Source organism: Strix aluco, chromosome 7 (assembly GCF_031877795.1).
Source record: "Strix aluco isolate bStrAlu1 chromosome 7, bStrAlu1.hap1, whole genome shotgun sequence".
Classification (NCBI taxonomy): domain Eukaryota; kingdom Metazoa; phylum Chordata; class Aves; order Strigiformes; family Strigidae; genus Strix; species Strix aluco.
Genome location: NC_133937.1, coordinates 35,279,169 through 35,300,996, shown reverse-complemented (window position 1 = coordinate 35,300,996; position 21,828 = coordinate 35,279,169). Strand labels below are relative to the sequence as shown.

At 38.4% G+C, this 21,828-nt stretch overlaps 1 protein-coding gene across 5 annotated transcripts; it reads left to right on the top strand.

The window, feature by feature from the left end:
* The first annotated feature begins 510 nt into the window (after positions 1–510).
* On the top strand, positions 511–21,425 carry TIAL1 (TIA1 cytotoxic granule associated RNA binding protein like 1). Of its 5 annotated transcripts, none has more exons than XM_074831400.1 (12): positions 511–844; positions 7,610–7,706; positions 11,073–11,222; positions 11,532–11,586; positions 11,897–11,984; positions 13,885–13,960; positions 17,166–17,274; positions 17,576–17,671; positions 17,758–17,842; positions 18,133–18,256; positions 18,737–18,876; positions 19,817–21,425. In XM_074831400.1, exons 1-12 carry the CDS (start codon positions 816–818, stop codon positions 19,932–19,934), a joined length of 1,167 nt encoding a protein of 388 aa, XP_074687501.1. In that variant the 5' UTR covers positions 511–815; the 3' UTR covers positions 19,935–21,425. The 5 variants fall into 5 exon arrangements, with proteins under 5 accessions (XP_074687501.1, XP_074687502.1, XP_074687503.1 ...); XM_074831401.1 differs by having other exon boundaries at positions 515–844; positions 11,124–11,222; XM_074831402.1 differs by lacking the exon at positions 511–844 and adding an exon at positions 4,049–4,758.
* Positions 21,426–21,828: the final 403 nt, after the last annotated feature.

The following is a 21,828-nucleotide window of genomic DNA, read 5'->3' as shown; positions in this document are numbered from 1 at the left end:
CCTGCCCGCAGGCACGCACACGGCAATACAACAAATATTTCCAGGCTGAGCCCCAGAGGGGTGTCAGCTCGCTTTATTCGCCCTTCCCGCACACCCCCCCGCCACGCTTCAGCGCAGCCTCCGGCGGGCGCTCCCCCACCGCAGGGAAACCTCCGGGGGCTGGGGCGCAGCACGGGCCTGTACCCAGCTGCTCCCGAGCGCCGCCGGCGACCGCGACCGGCCCCGGGCCCTGCCCCGCTCGGCCCCGGCGCTGGCGGGAGGCGGCGGCGCGGAGAAGCGAATCTTCCCGGGCTGCCGGCGGCCAATCCGCGGCCGCCCGGGCCCGGCCCCCCGCTGCGGGGAGGGCCGCGGGCCGCCGCGCCGCCCGGCCGACCCCCGCCAGGCACGCCGGGAGCGGTAGTTTCTTCCCCGCGGGCCCGCGGCGCGGTGCGCGGCCGTGAGGACTACAGCGCCCAGGAGGCCGGTGGGCCCCGCTCGCCGCCCCGCCGCGCTCTGCCCCTCAGCGCCTACGATCCCCAGCGCGCTCCGCGGCGCGGCGGCGGGGACCGGGAAGGAGAATCCGGTCCGAGAGGGAGCGGGCCGGCGGGGCGCGGCTGCGCAGAGCGCGGCTTCCTGAGTGTCTGGTGGCGGCGGCCATTTTGTGGTGCTTCTTCCCTCTCCTGTTCGGGCTGCGGTGTCGGGACCTGGCGAGGGGGCGAGACGGAGCGGGGGGAGCCGGGGCCCTCACCCTCACCTTCCCTTCGCCTCCCTGCGCGGCGGAGCCCCCCTCCGGCGCTGCCCCCGGGTGCGGCTGAGAGCGGCGCTCGCCCACCATTATGGAAGACGACGGGCAGCCCAGGACCCTGTGAGTGGGGAGGGGACCGCGGGGGAGCCGCGGGGCTGAGGGGGGGGCGGGGGGTGTGCTCCGGGGGTGGGGAGTGATCCCCGGCGGGCCCTGGGCGGAGAGGGGCGGAGAGGGCCGGGCCGGCGGCGGGGCGAGGCGGGGAGGGGGATGCGCTCCCGGAGGCGTGCGTGGCCGGGCCGCGGTGGGGGCGGGGAGGCGCGGGCCGGGCGGGTGCGTGGAGAAGCGAGGGGGAGTGGGGCCGGGGCGGCGGGCTCGGGGGTCCCGGGGGAGCGCGGGGAGGCGGCGGGCGGGAGCGGAGCGGAGGGTGCTTGAGGAGACAGAGTGTGAGGGAGGGACGGGGAGCGGGGTCCGGAGCTGGCCGAGGGGAGGGGAGAGGAGACCGGGCGGCGCGGGAGAGCGCAGCTGCCAGCGGCGGGGACTGGGAGGGCGCAGGCTTGGCGTGGCACCGATTCGGGGCGAAAGCGGGGGAAACCGGGGCTGCCGACGTGCTGGCGAGGGGGCTCGGGGTGTAACTCGGTCCATATCCAGTGCCGGGGGTGAGGGGGGGGGGGGGCAGCCCCGCTTGCCCGGCCTGCGGGGACGAGCCTTTCCCGGGGCCGGGTCGCCCGGCCCGAGGGTCCCCCTCAGAGCGGGGCCGGCGTTAGGGAAGTTCTTTGTGTTCTCCCTGCGGTGGGTGGGATGGGGATCGCCGCAAAGCGAGACTCTCTGGAGCGGGCAGATAGGAAAAATTGTTTTTCCCTCCAGTTAATGTTATAGTGTGGCTCAATAGCAGTCTCTTGGGCCCTGGCAAAAGGAATAACTGTGTGTCGGCCGTGTCTCTCTAGGCAGTGTTTAGTTAGTTGCTGGCTGTCATCTGTTTTCTGTTTAAAAATATAAATTTGAGAGTTTTTTGGTTGCTGTTGAGTTCTTTTCGACTCTGCAGGTATGGTTTTGATGGGTTTTCTTTGTCCTATTACTTGGGGGGGGTGGGGAGGAGCGGGGGGCTAGTATGTATGGTCAGGCACTTGAGAGCACATAATTCTGTTGTTGATTATTATAACTAGTTCATAGGTTTTCAGTTTCCAGTTGCCAAAAGATGTTACGTGCGGTATGAACAGTTTAGTGTTCGGGCCGTCCACATAAGAAAGGCAGTCCCAGCAGTGCAGCGTTCAGGCTGCCCATATGAGAAACACAGCTCAAGACAGTGCAAATGAAATCTTTGTCTGTTTAGTTTTTGGGACAGCAGCCTTCAGAAAGGCTTTCCAAGATAATTTGGACTGAAGGCCACTTTAAAGAAACTACTGAAACAGAGTAAAACATCCCTGAATTTTGGTTCCACTACCAAAATGATGACTTGGCATTTAGGGCTTTTCAAGGCAATTTGTGTTTTTTCTCCTTGCTATGTTGCAAAAGTTCTTTTAACTTGTTTATGGTGTAGTATAAGTACTTACTCAGTCCGTGCTCCCTAAGATGAATAGTTTAAATAACCATATCTTAAATGCTTTTTCTGTTGACTCCCCAAATGGTTTGAGTTTACTTGGCCCTGATAGTGGATGTAGTTTTCAGAGTGTTGCTTTAGAGTGAGAGGAGGGAAAAGGGCAAAGTTACACAGCGTTTTTACTCAGCTTTATTTTCAAGGTTCTTCTCTTCCTGGGTCTTTTTTTAAAATAAGTGCTATGTCTAGACTAAGTTTTAAAGTGTTCTTTTATATCTAGACTAAGTTTTAAAATGCTTTTTACTGCTAACTAGTTTTGGTGCTACGTTGGGAGTGGGATCTTCTTACTAACGCATCCATTGATGACCTGACTTAGCCCATAGTCCCTGACAAGGAAGAAATTACGTTTGTACCAAGATGTCTGAAATGGCATCTCTGCAGCTGCCCAAGATGTTTTATTGCACACATGTGACTGTTTAATTTGTCGAACTAATAAACAGCATATACATTAATTTCCTGGTAGTTTTGTAGTGACCACAGTCACGTAGGGTTCCTTTCCTGTAATTATTTGAGGGCTGTTCTCATAGAACACAAAAATTTTGCTGTAGCGTTTCTTACACCTCCCTCTTGTACGCACTTTTATCTGAAGTATTTTTAAATTCAGAATTGCAAGTTGTGTTTTAAAGATTATTATCCTGGGTAATATTTTTCATGTATAGCAGTTATGATCTCTCATATAAATAAAACTCACTGGCCCCCAAGAACAACTAATACTATTGTAAGTTGAACTCCTTGTTTCTGTTTGTTTTTAGCGGGGGCAAGTAAGTGAAGAACAAATTGTTTCTGTAGCTATTTGACCACCTGCCTAAGCACTTGCTTGATAGTTTAAGTGATACCTTATGAATGTCTTTGGTATTTCATTTATTCCGTCAGGAAAGAAAAACAGCCTGTAGGTTAGGAAGGAGGTTTCTTTTTTAACACTTGTAAGCAATTTTTTTAATTATAAAAAGAAAAACACACTTAACCACTGTTCATCTAACATTTATGTCCATCTTAAATATCTCAGAAATAATAATTGTTTCCATTTGCAGTACTTACAGGGCTGTTATGTTGTTTTCAGTCATGATAAGTCGGTCATGAACCTCTGAGAATTCAAAATATTTTCTGAGGCTTAATATAGAAAATAGACACCATTTGCATTTTTATTTCTCACATTTCATAACTAGTAGGCTGTTATAGAAATGTGAAGAATAACATTCAGTGTTTTCTGCCAAAAAGTTTTCCTTATTGCTCTAAACAATTTGAAGATAGCTTGAGAAAGAGAGGCCTTTTTGCAGGATTTGTCACACCCCTCAATTCAAATGTGATACAGAAAATGCACAACGTGTAATTTTTTACCTGGTCCTAAAATGAGCTCTGTGCTTCTGTTTGGTGGGGTCTTTTTGGTTTGGGTTGTTTGTTTTTTTTAATAGAACACTTGAAAGCTCTGTTTTCTGAGTACTGTCAGATCTCCTTCCATCACAAGCTGTATCAAAGTCCTGTTTCTACTTTAAAGTGGAAACTAAACTATCTGAAATCTAATGTGTTGCTAATATTCTCAGCTGTTGCTGATAACCAGAAGAAAAGTGCCAAATTTGTATGTTCTTATTAATAGTTTTAGAAGAAAGTTTGTGAACAGTCACTGAATACCTACAAGTTGTTATATCGTTAGCTTTGCCCTCTTATAAGTGTCATGGAATTTGGGTAGAGTGCGCAGGTAAGACTTCAGCTGTGAACCGGGAGTGGGATTTGCTTCTCTTACACTTCCTTTCAGTTTAGTTCTCTTGTAGAGAATATTGTCTGCTAGTGGAGGCTACAGAGTGGATTTTTCTTGGTATCATTTTATTTCCAGTAGCTCACTAGCACTAAGGCAGAGATGCTACTAGAATTTTTATAGGCTTTTCACCACATCAGTTACCTTACTGCTTATCATACTTTCTTCATTCAAATATGGAATCTGCTGTTTCTTGCATGTTGTCTGTGTGAGTGTGAAAACATATTTACTATCTTTACATAACAAATAGTACATAGGGGAGTTGTGTGGACCTAAAAGTAGTGGCTGTAAATGTCCCTTTCTTCCCTACCTGTCTAGGATACAATAAAAACCTGTTTACCTTCACAAAGAGGATTTTTCTGTTCAAGCCAAAGAGTTTAATTCTAAAACTCATTACTTGCTGATATGTGCTTCTTTTATTCTTTAGATAATTCTACAAGATCTCTGAATTTCAAATACAGTTTGTTATTCTTTGTGTTGTCAGAAGCATTCAAAAGTGTAATATATTGCAATCTATATCAGGAGATATATATATATATGGTTCGGGGTTTTTTTGTATGTGCTTATTAATTGGTATTTAAGTGCTTCAAACTTGCAGAAGGGAACAAACACTATTGCCTGTATGCAAAAAGCCACAACTTTTGCTGCCCTGTCACATTAACCAAGACAACAGCCTATAAAAGTATAGTAAGTGCTTCTTCTCTGTTGGGTTTTATAATTTTTTAAAAGTTTGAATAATATATCCTCTAGAGTGTAACAAAAAGACTGAAATACCATGCAATTGCATGTTAAAAGCTGTATGTTTTCTTGAGGTGTGATTCTGCTTATTTTGGTTTCATAAAGTAGAATAGAAAATACTATGTTGTGTTATATCATGTATAAATTGAGCTAGAAAGGGGAAAACTGGGTGCACCAATAGGCTGGCTATGTGTGGCAGGTGATTAGCATCAGCTGAGGAAAGTTTTGTGTTTCCAGAAGGTAAGGTTTCTGTTCCTAATGTGTTGAATATATTTCTTAGTTATATAGTATTCAAATGCTGTACACTGCAGATGTTTCCTTGTATGGTTTTTTTTTTTTAAGTCATCTTTAACTGTACAGAAGGAGGTAATGTTACTGCAACCTACTTCAAGACATGAAAGTAACCATCAAGTCATATTTTTTAGTGTATTGTTTCAAACTTGTAGAGGTTTGTATTCCCTTATTTTCCATGCAGTTCAAGAGATTTGGTTCTCCCTGGATGTCCTTGTTACATGAACCTTTTATTGTGAAGTATTCTCAGTGTATTACTCAAGTTTCAGAGTGTTAGCAACTTGTGAAAGGTATTAATGCCTTCTGACTATGGTAATATTAAACATCAAGGCAGTATTTATCATATACATTTAGAGAATTAATGGACCAGTAGGAGTTTACACCCTATTTGAATCTAGCAATCAGGTGGTCCAGAATTACACTGCTGATTTTTATGAAGAGGCAACCTGTTTCATAGCTAAAGTTTATAATGCGACATTCTCACTCACAACTGTTTTGATGAAGACATAGTGGTATTGGAAAACCACCTAGTATCTCTTCTAGCACTTAGTGTAACTTATCTTACCTTAATTGGAATAGATTTCTAAGGAATGACTTTTCCTGTCTTTTTTTTTTTTTGTCAGACTAAGAGGAATTCTTCATAATGCTTTTCAGAGTTCTTGCATTTCCAAAATGCATATTAATGTTATGCAAAAGAGGTTGAGATTCTGTTTTCCTATAGTGTTAATTTGCTCCTTACTGTATCTGATTTTGCAGTAGAAATAATGGAAATAGGACTTCAGTGTGTTTAATTTCATGTCAGTGCTACCAGACAGGTGCTTATATCAGTATGCTGTTAAGGCATGGTGTTAACTAATACTGTTCTACAACATACAAAGGAAACAAGTACTAGTAATAAGTTCACAGCAGTACTGACAATTTATGTGGGAATTCCTACTTGTAATTATATTTTCCATCTGATTTTAGTAGTGTCTGCAAAAGTTAGTATTTCCATTTAAAACTATTAGTGATTTACAGTTTAATCTTGGTGAATGATTAACAAAAATTTAGTTAAGGTTTCAGAAAGAAGGTACGGATAAATGTTTAACTGCTAAGTTTTCAGAACAGAGAATTGAGGAGTCAGTGAGATGGGCGATTTGTCCTGTAACAGGTCGTACAGAATTCTACAGTTTTTAACTTCTTTACTGTGTCCATTTTAATTTTGTTGAAGCTAGATGAAAGTCTAGTTGTCAAGCACAGAAATTACTTTTCAAAAATTTTAAAGGGATGTCCATTAAGCAAAAGTGTGCACTTAAATTGCTGTACTCAAAAGAATTTGGCCTATCCATAGACTAAGAAATGCTGCTTCACGTATATGTTCACTGTAGTGTATTAGCAGCTCAGACTGACTTTAGTTTATGTTTAGTTAGTATTATGACATTCTGCAATAGATCAGAGTAAAATGAATAAAATGTATATTGTTTCAACAGCTAAATCACAGAAGTTCTGCTCCTGTTATTGGTTGCATTTGAATACTTTGTCTTGACAGGCTTATTTGTAAAGATAATGAATGTCCCTGTGCTTCTGAGTTTTGTTGCTGTAGCAAGCCTTTCTCCTAACTGATCACTTTGTTTACAATTTGATTACAAATAAGTCACTTTTTTTAGAATTAAGCTTTGCATTCATGACTTTCTCAGCCATCTCTGTGACCTGGTTTTACTTTTTGCGAGTGTAAAGTGTAGCATAGAGTATCTAGAAGTAGTTCTACAACTCTGCTATTGGATTTCTGGCTATCTGGGTAAATCTAGGACTCTATCTGAACTTGATAGGTATTTCAAAACTTGGAATTATTTCTAAAGTTTTATAAATAAAAAAAATCAGGAAGTATGGGTGATATTAAAATAACACTGCCAGAATTTTGGGGAGCTTTAGGGAGGTGGTAGCTGTTGATATAGATGCTGTGCAGAGCATTCCGATGGCATAATGCTGCATAAATTGCCTTGCCTATTGGTGAGTGGGCTGGTTTTCCAAATGTTCAGGAAAACAGGAAAATTGAGTTGGTCGCTTGCAAGGCAGCACAGTTTATGTCTGTTAGCTACTACTGAACTAAGAGGAGTTCGATGTGGGTTCGTACCCAAATTCGGAAGTAGTCTTGATTAGATGCTCAGTGGGAAGTGCAACTTAAAACATCTTTGCCCAGTTGGTTGCTTGTTCTACCCAGTATTCTCGAGCAATGTTCTTCCTGCTTTGGACAGTTAGTTCTCTGCCAAAGAAATGATTGGCACTAGATATCAGTGTCCAGTATTATGTCTGAATCAAGCTTCATGTTCTCAGTTGTGCGGCCAACTTTATAATTTAGAAGCTCCATGAATGCTGCATTAAAACAATACCATGAAATTTCTAAACACTGCCTTTAAGATACCTGGGATATTTAAAGGGAGATTTTTCATAGTCATTTAAGATTTTAAATTACATCTGAAAAGATGAAAATTTCTGGTTTAAAATGTTGGTTTTTTGTTTCCTTGTGTAGCTATGTAGGAAACCTCTCCAGAGATGTGACTGAAGTTCTTATACTTCAGTTATTCAGCCAGATTGGACCATGCAAAAGCTGTAAAATGATAACAGAGGTAAGGCCTTCCACATCCGGGGGGGTAGCAAATATAAAGTAACTTAGGATAAAGTTGTGCAAAATAAATGGAGTTGGGGGCTTCTTTTGACATTACCGGTAGTGGGTTTTTTAGGTTGATTGTGTCTGGCTTTGGGGATAACCTTTTGCAGAAGAGACCTGTTGTTGTATACAGTCCTGTACTTTTGCCTGTAGCCCTGCCATACCTTTTGCCAGCTGATGATGACATTCCACTTTCATATAAAAGATTGTTACCCCCTCTTTTCAGAACCACATTGTTCTGATGATCAGAAACCTTATTGTTTCAAGTGTTATTCATGGCTATTTTGTACATTTTTCACTTTATTTGAACGTGAGCCTCAGTAATTCTTTTCCCTCTCAAATAAATGCTTCTTCACTACGGATGAAAAGTAAAAAATCCTTCAAAATAAGTTTTACTCTTCCTGAGACTCTTCTGTGCCAGTGCAAGTTGCACCAGTCTGTTCTTAAATTAATTTTTTCTTGAAACAAAGTGACAGAATTTCCATAGTATTCCAGATAAGGTCTTTTGTACAAAGTGTTGGTAAGTATTAATACTTTCTTCTCTGTTGTAAATACTTAAACTGTGATACGTTTAGGGTCGGTAGCTATGTCTGTCATGTCATTGACGCATCCTAGGTGACTTTCACTGTCTAATATTTTTCCTTCCTTCTGCATTTATAACTGAAACTTTGAGCAGTCAGGGACTAATTGGAACCTTTGCTAGGTTTAATCTTTGGCTCTTCAACTGTGGTTTTCTGTGTGCTCTTCCTACGTCTTACTACTCTTGTGCTTCATACTAATTTGTAATTACAGATTTCCTGAGTACAGTCACATTAATTTTTTGTCAAGATTGTTACTGAAAGTATTAAAAGGCAAGTCTTGCAACCAAACTTCTTTAGGAACACTACTAGTAACTCCTCTGTGGTATTCTTTTCCTTTCAATGTGACTCACTGCTTTTTTGTTTTTCAGCTGCTTATTATCCACCTGATGCTTGTTTAATTTCTTCTCATCTTTGTCTTAACTAACAATTTCCCATTTGGCACTTTATTAAATCTTTTTAGTGAAGATAAGAGCTCTGCCACATTTTCTGTAAGTTTATTGAAGAAAGATAACTAAACAGAAGGATAACAGAGCACAGTTAGTTTTTCTCTGAAGAAACAGCTTTGATTGTCATATGCTCTTCAGAAATAAGGTACTGCTGCTCCAGCCTTCAGCTGATCGAGAGATGTTAGCATCAGTTTGATTTCTTGAGAACCAGATGAGAAATTCCAACACTCGTTTTACCTTGATTTAGACTTTGTGGTTTTAAGATCTTGCATAAGCATAGAAATAACAAGTGAGACATCTTTATAAAATAAGTAGATAAACAAAAAGCTACTTGCAGCTGTATTCAGTCGTACGGAGGTGAACGTACTGGGCTGACCTCAGCACCTGTCACCAAGCAGTCAGCAAGTGCAGGTTGGATTCTAGGCCGGAGCTGGCCTGCAGCTACAGCGCTCTTAACTGTCAGAGTACCTGTCCGTGCTGTCCATCCTTCTCATCAGGGTGTTGTAAACTTTTCAGAGGCACTGAGTTACATTTAAGTGGTTATTACCACCATCGGTTAAGCTTATACCTGAATGTTCTAAAAACTTTTGTGGTTCCCCCCCCCCCCCCCCCCCTCTTTAGCCAGGTGTATCAACTGTTTGCTTGCTCTCTTTTCCATTTATAGAATATGTGACATGAACATGCCAAGTGTTTAGAGATTTCAAGTATTTATTTTGGGGGTGTATAATAGTGATGGGGTGGTATGACTAGCATTTACAGATACTTTGAACACCTAAAGATCTGGGCATCTGCAAAAGAGGCTCTTCTCATGCTCAGAAAAGTTCTTACTGTTAAAGAAGACCTCCCCACGATCTAAAAGTAAAATTTTACTTCAGTTGAAGCATAAACTATACTAAATCTGCCCAAAATCCCATTTAAATGGGTTTCCCAAATCTTGTTTTCATTGCAGCGGGAAAGTAGTATGGGAAGAGGGGTGAATTAAGGCTTGCTCTCCTGGGGCATCTGGGGTGAATGTGCTTTTAAGCACTGCATGGCTGTTGTGACTTAAACTCTTTTTTTTTATGATCTCAGGTATATTTTCTCTCATCTGTTCATTTTGCATCAGTTAGAGACACCTAGTAATGACAGTATTTAGAAGGATGATTTCAGACTACTTGATCGTTTTGGTATATAAAGGCCTTGTGATCAGTTCAACTGTTAGATCTTAATAGCTTCCCTTGTTCAGGTGTAGACAGAACTATGTTTGAAGATGTACCATCCAGAATTAGAATTTCTTTGTCCATATAAGCGTGTGTGAAATCTGAGAAGTTAAATAGTAAAACTGGTAAAGGCCTACTTATAACTTGTGTTAGAGCTATGCTCTGCCTGACACTTGGGGAGGTTGATATGCAAGAATACTGATGCCAAAGCAGTTTCTTTACATGCTAGACCCTTGCCTGTCCATGAGAGAAATTATTTGTTTAGTTCAATATTAGTGTTTATCATCTTTTGGTCCATGTACCTGCAGAGTTGTTGATGTAGATATTTTGGTGTAAGGCTCCGGTTTTTGTACTCGTTACATCTTTTAGGCAGAGTAAATCCAATGTTAAAGTTGGCATTCTAATCATCACTTCCACTTGATCAACTTTTCTGAAGACTTTTGCATTCTTTGCACTTAATACTCTGGCACATTTAATACTTGAGTCAGCTTTGTTTGTCGGTATTTTTAAAGGTGATTCCATAGGCCATCCTACAAAAACAGTTTATACCCAAGATGTAACAGAGTAACAATGAATTGATGAATATCTTTTCCCGCAGTGAAATTTATTTTGAGTCATTTTAAAGGGATGTTTCCCAGTTGCTGGGTATAACATTTTTCACTTGAGACACAGAATATACAACTTCTAGGTTGCTGTCTGCTAGTGATTTTCAGGCAAGTAGAAGGAAAGACTTCTGAAGTAGGAGGAGAGAGAAAATTGAAGAAAATGTATCTGGGGAACAGACCTTTCAAGCTTTGAGTACATATATGAGGCAGAAGACCATTTTTGTTCTTCTCTCCATTCTTCCCCTTTTTTCCTCGCTTCCATCCAGTCTGCAGATCACTTGTCTGGTAGTTGAGTTATTTTTAGTTCAGTAAACAAAGTACTGAGCCATCGCACAAATTAAACTACACATCAGAAATTGCTAGACCTTTAATAAAAAGTCCATCTTAATTCTTGCATTTAAGTGTAATGTCAAAGGCTATTTCATAAATCTAATGCAAATCATTCTTAAAGTTTCTAGCTATAAGTAATATATTTTCCTGGATTTTCTTCTCAGCAACCCGATAGCAGAAGGGTCAACTCTTCTGTTGGATTTTCTGTTTTGCAGCATACAAGCAATGACCCTTATTGCTTTGTGGAATTTTATGAACACAGAGATGCAGCTGCTGCATTAGCTGCTATGAATGGGAGAAAAATTTTGGGAAAGGTAAGTTGCTTACATTGTAATTTTAGATTTACGGAATATAGGTTGTGTAAAAAATATTAATAAAACTGTGGGGCATTCATTTTGTTGAAGATGTTTACCAAGCTTAAATATTGTTAGAATAATATTTTTAAATATTGATTTTTAAAAAAGTTTTGTTTATGAAACATACTGTTTGTGATGTGCTAATTATTACAATGTTTTATATCGAATGATGACTTGTAAACATTGACAGTTGTAACCCACCCTTGAATGAACTTATAAAGTGTAAGAATGTTGTGAATTTATACTACATCTTATACTTATTTTCAGGAGGTCAAAGTAAACTGGGCAACAACACCAAGTAGCCAGAAAAAAGATACATCCAGTAAGTAAAGTAATGCCACAGTATCACTTCTACACAAATACTTCACAACGTGGTAATAATTTGTCATAAATGCATTTAAACATAACTTTTCTCCTTCCCATCTTGTGTTTAATAGAATTTTGCAAACTAATTCTTCTGTTTCTGCTTTACAACTGGGGAAACTGGAGTGGACAGATTAAATTGCTGCTGCTCATCAAATGGAATCCTGGGCGTTCCTGGTTCCCAGTGCTGTGTGCAGAGCATCACTTTCTCAGGAGTTGAAATTTTAGATAGCAGTTAAATATTTGATTAGTAAATTATTTATTTTCAGATCACTTCCATGTGTTCGTTGGGGATTTAAGTCCAGAAATAACAACAGAAGACATCAAGTCAGCATTTGCTCCTTTTGGTAAAATATCGTAAGTATCATAATAAACATTTCCAATATCAGTTAGAAAATATGACAGTGAAAATTTGTTTCTGAGTTGAAATGTTATTTCTTTTTATATTATGTTTCTGATGTTAATTTCCTCATGTTGGGTGGGCAGTAAAGGGGGGAGTTATTGTTTCATCTCCGTATCTATCATGATTGTAAATACAGTAATGTAATTGTGCTCTGGTTTTGCTGAAAGCAATGTGCTTTTAACCTAATTTATATGCTAATGTCCTTCAACTTTTTATTAAAATTTAATTACTGTTCCTAAGTGTGACTTTTTGTTGTTCAGAATGTGTACAGATTAGTGACTTGACAACTGGTATATGTTGCATCGTCAGTGTATTTTGTATGCATTCATACTGCATTTCATAGGCAGTATAGAAAACTGGGCAATTAGAATATAATTTTATGAAGCAGCTAATTGAATAACTTGCAAACGTTTTGAAAAAAGCTAATACGAGAATGAAATTACTTTTTTGGATGATAACAGGGGATGAATTAAGATTATAAAATTTAAATGAAAGAATGGTGGATTTACAATATGTGCACATTTCTGCCAGTTAAGAGAATGTTTCTTTAAACTTCTCATAGATAATTCAGGTGATACTAAATCACCTGGTGTTTTAATTGAACCTATTTAATGTCACAAGAATCCTTGAGTGCTAAAGTATGTATGTCCTTAAGAGTACTGCTACAAAAAAAGTCTGTTAATCTTTATCAGTTTATCTTTATAAAAATCTTTCAAAGTTGCACATGAACGTTTTTGTACTACTTTACAGGAATATATTTCTAAGAAAAAAATTCTTATTTTTCTCTTATTCTGTACGCATATTTTTAAATGAATCATAAATCTTATTTCTTACCTCTGCTATTTTGTTTACTTTGCTTTTTGTCTCTTAATGTGGTAAGTAGTACTGTTTTAAAAATCAATTTAAAGAGAATAATTCAGGTTTCTGTTTCTCAATCTATATTTATACCTGAGACCTGCAGTTTTTCTAAAGTCCAAGTCACAATTAAAAGTAATAGCATTCTGGTTATTTTGCAGAATTGCTCATAAGAATGGACAGGATCTTGAAGGCTAACTGCAAGGAACTGTGCACACTGGAACTCAGTTGTAGATTTTTTCTCATTTCTATTTATTCTTATTATACATTATTTATATATACATATTTTAGTATTTACATTTTAACATTCTATATTCAGTGCAGTTCTATATTTCCAATCATTTTAACTTACTCACTAAAATTTCTGTGTAAATTTGTTGTTTTCGTACTGGTGTGCTTAGCATTGTTGTTAGTTTTATTCTCCTTTCTTAAATTTCTGAAAATGTCAATTTTTCAAAATTTACAGCTACCCAAACTCCAAAATGATGGTAGAGAATTGACCAAGAAAAATAAAGAAATCTGTTAACAGGCCATGTATGCCTTTTAATTCCTATTTTTTCCTCTTTTTCGATTTTTTAATATTTCATATATTTTGTATCACTAGGCAGAAGACATTTAACTATTTAGAAAATGCATGGTAAATTAGATAGAATTGTTACAGTAATTTATAGAACAGTAAACCTTAGAGGACCCTAGCCAATAGAATATTAGAAAAGGAAACTTTGTTTCTCTTATACTTCAAATTTGAACCTTCTAGTTTTAGCCAGTATAGGTTATGTGGATAGGTTGCATGTTTATTACATGTTATTTTTTTTGTCCTACTGCTTTTTTCTAACAGGTAAAGAAGCAATAGGGAGAGTTCAGGAATGACTGTAGTTTTAGGGCTAACTGAATTTATAAGAAAAAATTATGCTCACAATACAGTGTGTGTGGTTCCTTTTAGTTTTTATTTTGTAGGTTGTTAATATTACCCTCATATAGCTGTGCTTCTTTTCACAGGGATGCACGGGTAGTTAAAGATATGGCAACTGGAAAGTCAAAAGGCTATGGTTTTGTATCTTTTTATAACAAACTGGTGAGTAATCACAATGTAGATTTAAAATAATTGCCTGTTTTCCACTTCTAGTTTTGCCCCTTTGATACACAGTGAATATATAAACAGACTTTCTCAAGGGAAATAAATTTGCGCATATGGGACAAATTTACTTTAGTCAAAACTTCGGTTATTTATGGTTAAGGATTGAAACGATTCAGGTGGCAGCGGTGCTATGAGAACATTGCAAAAAAAGATTCGAGAGCATTTTGAAAGAAGATTCCTGAACCATGGAAAGCTTGTTTGGGTGTGTTAGGGTTGTTCAGCTTAGTCTAGGGAACCATCTCCTGCAGCGAGTGGGGTGCCTAGTCCAGTCAGTTGTGCCTTGGGTCTCTTGGCTGAGGCACTGCGCCAGGTCCGGCATGGTTCCCCAGGTTAAGGGAGGAGCCCCTGCAGAGCAACATCCTGGAGCCCTTGGCCCTAAGGAGCACAGGGCCATGCTACGCACCAGGGTCGGGGCTTTGTCAGGTTTTGGTTCATGCCAGAGCTCAGTCTTTGCCTGGACACAGCCAGGTGTGCCATACGCTGAAGTAGAGCTGCATTTATTGGTTGAGCTCTGCTTCTCGGTAAAACTCTTGGCTGGTCCTTCACTTGAGTTGTTAGAACATTTTGAAATCTAAGATGGTTCTTTTTATTGAGTAATTAATTTGCAGCGAAGAGTTGATTCTGTATGTCTAAAGCATTTTGCTTATGCATATTGTTAAACTGACAGTTGTTCTTGGTTTTGTGTTGGATGGTGTTACATAATGGATAATGTGTGTATGCTTAGGAAATGGAGAATGTATGCTTAGGAAAACACTTCTGACAAGTGACTAGTATCCCTTTCTGATACAGATACTAAAGGTGTTATTTGTAGGATTTAATCAGTATAGTACTGATAAAAATAGTGCTATGCCCTACCATTTATAGCAATACAATTGACTCAATAAATAGTTCTTGGTATTTTTGAAGTTAAATGCTCGACAGCGTAAGAAACTTTTGAAAATTATTGGGAAAATTGAGCTGTATGTCTTTAGAGATACATTTAGGATATCATAGGGAAACTTGTAAACAGTTTTCCTTAAAATATTTTGCATAGGAAAAACACAGTTGAGGATTTTAGGCATATAAGCCTGTTTAAGTCCTACATGTCAAGACTCTTTTTCTATCTTCTGTAACAGTTATCTGAATCTTAATCAGAAGAAGTCGGTATTTTTTTTCTTCAGACTTGCAAATGCCATAAGACACTACAATTGAATGCCTTGATTTAGTATATTTCTCCATTTATTTTGTGCTGCAGCTCAAATAGGCAAGAGGAATAGATGTCTTATTTCCTTGTACCCCTCTTTCCTTATCATATGGTTACATTTGGTTTCTGTGACCATAGGGATATGTTGTAACGGTCTTATGGAATGCGAGTTACTGGATTCTTTGAAGACTGAGCCATAAAACCATCAATTTAAAAGCTGTATTCATTCTGCAAAATGAATGCATAAATTCTAAATGTAATACTAAAAAGTACTTCTAAAATTTTATATCCTAATTACTGTTCATTCAACCAGTGTCTGCACCTATAGGGTTATGGCATGACCATCCTGAGCTGGTAGTATTAGGCCTGTTTTTCAGCATTTATTGTCATCCTGCTAGATTTGGGGAAGTGGAATATGCTCCCAGACTTAAGGTACTCCAGCCTGAGGTCTTAATGTACACCACAGTTAGGAGAAAATTAAACTTCTACATTGAACTGGAACAGTTATGGCATGGGTTCTGTTCCATTTTCATCACAGCTATGATCCTCAAGACTGGCAGCAAGATTGATTAGAGCTAGTTTCCTTTCCTAGTCAGTTTGTAACTTATTTTTTGGGAATAAGGGTGCTTGAATAAGCTTTTTTTTTATTGTCTGGTGGTTTGTTTTTGTCTCTTTTTTTTTTTACTGGTCATCTCTCATAATTTCTTTTTTGTATTTATGTATTGGCTTCAAAATGAGCACTCTGTGTAATTAAAACTTAGGAGGATAGAGGTGCTGAGTGATTTGAGTTTGAGATGAGTCTGTTACAGCTGGAAGCTTTCAGTGTGAGGCAGGACACTGCTAACCACTTACCTTTGACTTGTCCCTGTGTTCTTTTTGTCCCTTGTGCTTGGTGTTTTCTGTCTTAAGCTTTGTGCCCTTGGAAAAGCATTTCAGACATACATACTATTTCCTGTGCCTCTCGTCTATCAAAGCGATTGGGGAAAAATTTGCTTCTCGCAAGTGTTAGCGGATTTACCCCTTGTTACTACAAGTTTCTGCTTATAACGTGAACTTAAAGATTGTCTTCTAATCCGTGCTCAAGCTAAGTTAAGCCACGTGGGCCATGGACTCTTGTCTGTGTGTTCATACAAGGACTTTAATATTTAGAGAACTTATAAAGCAGTCTATGCTCAGACATATATTGCATGCCTCCAGAGGGCAGAAGGGAGGATGGTGTGGGGGGTGTCCAAGTAATAAATAAAAGGAAACTTATACGCTCAGTCTATTTGTGTATCAGCATTACAGGTTCTTAGTACCTACCATTCAGCCTTCCCAAAACTTAGGATTTTTCTACCTAAACTTGGCCTAAGTTGAGTGCCTATTAAGATTCTGAAAAAACACATTCAGATCTTATTATGCAATAACACATACTGCGTGGTATAAACATTACCTGAGTTACAGCTGAGAAATTTTTCAGTGAGGGATTTTTATGATTAAAAATTCTTCCTGACTTGTCATCTGTTACTGTTAGATATACTTCTGTATTGTATTTTTAATACAGTCAGTTGGCAAAATAATTTGATTTTTTTATATATATAATTAAAATTATAGTTGTTTTGTTTCAGTAATTGCTTCTAGCATCCGTATGACCTTTGTACTTTTTTGCGCAGCCTTCAGATACTCTAATACAGATGCTTGTTGTGTGAAGGTGTATATATGTGTGATTGTAGCTGGCATCTGATCTGTGTGTAGGAAATAGAGATGAGAAGAAGGTTTTACCAAATCACTCTGTAACTGATTGGCTTCGGGTTACTTCGGTTTTGGCTGCTTGCTGTGGTTGTTCTGAATTTCGTATAATTTTAGTACTGTTAATTGGTTTTGTCAACAGAATTAACTGACAACCAGGTCTTTCATAGAAGTAGACTTGTACAAACTTCTTGTTTGGATGTGTTATAATCTTTATTTTAATCTCTTTAGGATGCAGAAAATGCTATTGTACACATGGGAGGCCAGTGGTTGGGAGGCCGTCAGATCAGAACTAACTGGGCAACACGGAAACCACCAGCCCCCAAAAGTACACAAGAAAGTAAGACCTTCAAGTAATGCTATGTTGTGTTTGCTCTCTTGCACATCACTGTTCAATGGAGAGATAAAACAATGTTGTCAAAATCATGTCACTTAATTACATATCTAGCTTGACTTCCAGATCTTAAAGAATAGAATTTTTTTTGGTATATTATTTCAACGTAGTGGTGGCATTACTGGTCTATCATAAAATATCGAATGTGTTTGTTTAATGTAGAATTCATACTTTGTACAAGGTAAGTATCTGGGACTCTGTGGTTACAGTTAGCCTACTGCTTAAAAACAGCCTTTTCTCTTTATAGATAATACAAAACAATTGAGATTTGAAGATGTAGTAAATCAGTCAAGTCCAAAAAATTGTACTGTGTATTGTGGAGGAATTGCCTCTGGTCTAACAGGTATGATTTGTTTTATTGCTTTTTTTATTATGGAAGCTTTTTGGACACCAAAATGGTAACTAATTCAAAAACATTGTATGTTGTAGATCAACTTATGAGACAGACTTTTTCACCATTTGGACAGATTATGGAAATAAGGGTGTTTCCAGAAAAAGGTTACTCATTTGTCAGGTATGGACAGAGAAAAAAGAAAATCTCTGATTTTTGTTAATGTGGTAATGTTTAATCTTTCTGTAATTTCACTTGTTTGAACTTCTGCTGATATATTAAAAGCTGTTGCCGTATGTTCATAGAAAAATTTGGAACTTTTAAAAGTGGCCACCAATCTTTTTACCTGAGAAGATGAATATCTGTGAAAGCAGATCTTTTTCTCTGGATTTCCTGTATGTATGGAGTCACTGTTTTTTAACAATCAGGTGAAAGTACTATAAAGCATAACATTAGTTTGTTTTTACATTTAGATTTTCAACCCATGAAAGTGCAGCACATGCTATTGTTTCAGTTAATGGAACCACAATTGAAGGACATGTTGTTAAATGTTATTGGGGTAAAGAATCTCCTGATATGACAAAAAACTTCCAACAGGTAACTGTGCTTTAACCTTTTCGTTGTATTGCCAAAGCAATTGTGTATATACCTGTAATGCCTTCCCAGTTATAATAGCTAAATTTTGTGGTATAGTTCTTACAAAATTCCATCTTCTGTCTCAGTTATGTTCCAGTTGTTCCTCAAATTGGGCTAGTGATTTTGATGGAATATCTGTTACTGTCTTCTGGATATGAGTCGAGATAGGGAGAAACTGAGGTAATTCTCATTCTTGCTAGTTCACTAACTGCAGACTTAGATGACTATCCAACCAAATATTCTTTGGTATTTCAAATGCACACAAGTATGTTTTTCAGTACAAGGCTCTAATTAAGTCACAGTGATGTTGTATTTTTCTGATCTCATTATTGCTCGTTTTAGCCCTGTGATCAATGTAGCCAAAAATTTTGCCTTCAGCAGCACAAAAGGAACATAATCCATCTGTAGAACCTGAAGTACTGTGAATTATTCTCTCCTTAGGTGGATTACAGTCAGTGGGGGCAATGGAGTCAAGTATATGGAAATCCACAACAATATGGTCAATATATGGCTAATGGGTGGCAAGTACCATCATATGGAATGTATGGCCAAGCATGGAATCAACAGGGTTTTGGAGTAGAGTGAGTAACTGTATTTAATTTTTTAGAATTTTCCAAGAATGTTATATATCTGAGTTTCAGGCTCATTTGGTTCAAGGATTGCACAAGGTTTCACACCTTAAGTGGACTCCTGCATGCTTGAAGGTTATGTTTAATGAGTACCCGGGACCAAAAAATGGGCTGGGTCACTGTGACGTGTACTCGATATGCACATTTTATGTGTGTGGGTGTTTTGAGACTCAAGGCACAAAGATGACTTCTGTGGTAGAGTTTTGGATGGTGGTCTGTCTGATACCTAAAAATTTTCTGAATTCTGGCTTGAGGTGATGAATACTGGAGAGTCTGAGCCAGGTAGCCCAGGTGTTTGTCAGAAGGGCTCATAACGCTGGAGAGGAAAAACTACATACTGACATTTAACTGGTGCAGTTTCAGAATCTGGGTGGGCTTTTAATACTTGATCTCTTGAAGACTGAAGTCTTCACAACAACTTTTTGTTTTAACATACTTTTAAAATAACTGTTTACATAATTCTTCATTATCTTTTGCCAATTAAACATATTAAGCCCTGATAAACCTATCACTGGTAGCCATGCCAATTAGGCGTTGGGAATTGTTTGCGTTTCTGCATCACTGATGTTGACTTACAGCCACCTGCCTACATACATGCCTTTGGAGGCGGTTGTCCTATGCAACCAGTACCCAAGGTTTGTGGGGCTTTGTTTTTCTTTTTCTTAAAATGCTTATGATATTTTCAAGAATCGTGCATTGTATCGCTTAACCTGAAATACTCATTAAAGAGAGGAAGAAACGGTTCTATTTGGGTATGAACAGTAGTATAGAAAGCATGTTTTTATGTTCTTTTTTTAGTCTGTTGTCTTGTAAATAACTTGACTAGCTTGCATGATTTTTTTTTTTCTTTTTTTCCCTTTCCTTTTTTTTAACCATTCTGTTTCTTTTTAAGCCAATCTCCATCTGCTGCCTGGATGGGTGGATTTGGTGCTCAACCTGCCCAGGGACAAGGTGCTCCTGTAATACCTAACCAAGCTGGATATGGTATGGCAAGCTACCAAACACAGTGAGCTGGGACTCTGTTTAAAAGTGTGTATTTCATGATAGGCTGCAGTTTCCAGTGACATTCTGAAGACTGGAATGTAGACAATGAAAAAAGAAAATATTTATTTTAAAAATGGAAATGTTTGGAACCTTTAGCACAGCTTTGCTTTGGTGAAGGACACAAATGTCTTCTAGTTCTGCCTTTTTAAGTTTTTGTTCATGATGGATATGAACATGTTTTTCTTTGTGTACAAAAATTAAAAATAAAGTCAATAAAGACAATTCTGACTACAAATTTTGATATAGTAGGAGAAATGGCTAATGAATTTGATCTTTAGCTTACCATTCCATTTTTTGTTCTGTCTTCAGTGTTTTATATCACTGTGCTTTTTAAGAGAAATGACATTGAAAAACAGCAAGTTGCTTTTAGTTGAACACACATCCTGAAATAAACTGTGGACCAATCATTACAACCTGCTAGACAGTATTGATTTTTCAAGAAACCTATGGGCATAGCTCAGAAAGTATATGTAGGTCTTGGAATAATTTTTTTAAAAAAATATTTAATTTTTCTACATGCTTAAAGAAAACAGTCTGATACAAGGAATAGTTCAGTCTAAAATGAAAAACAGTACTGTCTGAGTAATTTCACATTACTTTTACTGTCCACATTCAGGCACACATTAAACTTCTCAGAGCTGGTTTGCTTATTAAGACTGTAGTAATTTGCATTTAATTTTGAGAAGTAAAAACGTTTTTGCAAGTATGTTGTTTGTATTCAAATCAGACAGTCATACTTGTGCTTTTACATAAAGTTTGAAGGCTACACATTGTAAATATTTCATAATTACAGTGTTTCAAAAGCATGCTCGAACATAGAAGTAGCAATGTAATTATTCAAAGTAATACTTAATATACTCTACTGCTTTAAACGCAGTAGATTGACAAGAATGTGCAAGACTGACATTTCCAAAGTTGGCTATTATGTAAAGTTACATAAAGAACTATAACAAAGAGCCTTAATTTTAATTTCATAAATCTTTAATGCATCACCTTTTGGTCATTAGAAATACCAATTTTTTGCTTTACATTATTTGGTATGTAAATACCTTGGTTAACAACCTTGTAAACCTATTTCAAGGTTATTATAAGTTGTATAGTATCTTGAGTGTTTTGAAAAATCTTGATGTTTTTTAAGTCTAGAAATATTTTGCCCAAGAATTTTTTAACAAGATTGTTAAAAACATCTTATTTTAGAGAATATTCAATGTGCCATTTGGTAAATGGAGATGCAGTTGAAACAGTACACTGAGTTGTGACTTATTTTTAATTAAAATTTTTGTCTTTATGGGTGGTTTGCATGTGATGAACCTGTACAGAGGCTGGGTTGTTTGTGTACTGAGTGTGTAAATGGATAAATCATGAAGATGTTTAAATGGTATACTTGGGTTATTTCTGAATTATTTTATGGATACATTGATATAAACTGCCTCAATAAATTTGAAGTTGAAAATGAATGTAAGTTAGATATAAGTACCGTGTCTTACCTGTGACAGCTAGGGGGTGCAGATGTTTCAGCTGTATACTGAAATACACTGAGGCAGGCACAATATAAAAAAAAAAAAATAAAAGTAGGATTTGCAGTGATAGTTCAGTGAAGCAAACTTGCATTTTTAAAGAAACGGAATGTTTGATTTTAGAGATAATAGTTCTAAAGGAGTGTCTGAGAAGCTGCATATTTTATCTTTTCTGTTTCTTACCATGCAGGTGTTGCAAGTTAGAATAGATTTTGAAATGGAAACTTGCAGTTTTGTTAAACCCAGCCAGGTTGTGCAAATAACTACACCTAATGCTGTAGCAAATCACATGAGGTTTTTTTCCTCCTCTTCTACTTGACATGCTAAATAGTACCTTGACTTT

Coding starts and splice junctions, on each gene's coding strand:
- TIAL1 (XM_074831400.1), top strand. CDS start 816: ATGGAAGACGACGGGCAGCCCAGGACCCT. Junction 845..7,609: donor GACGGGCAGCCCAGGACCCT/GTGAGTGGGGAG, acceptor TTCCTTGTGTAG/CTATGTAGGAAACCTCTCCA. Junction 7,707..11,072: donor GCTGTAAAATGATAACAGAG/GTAAGGCCTTCC, acceptor TTTTCTTCTCAG/CAACCCGATAGCAGAAGGGT.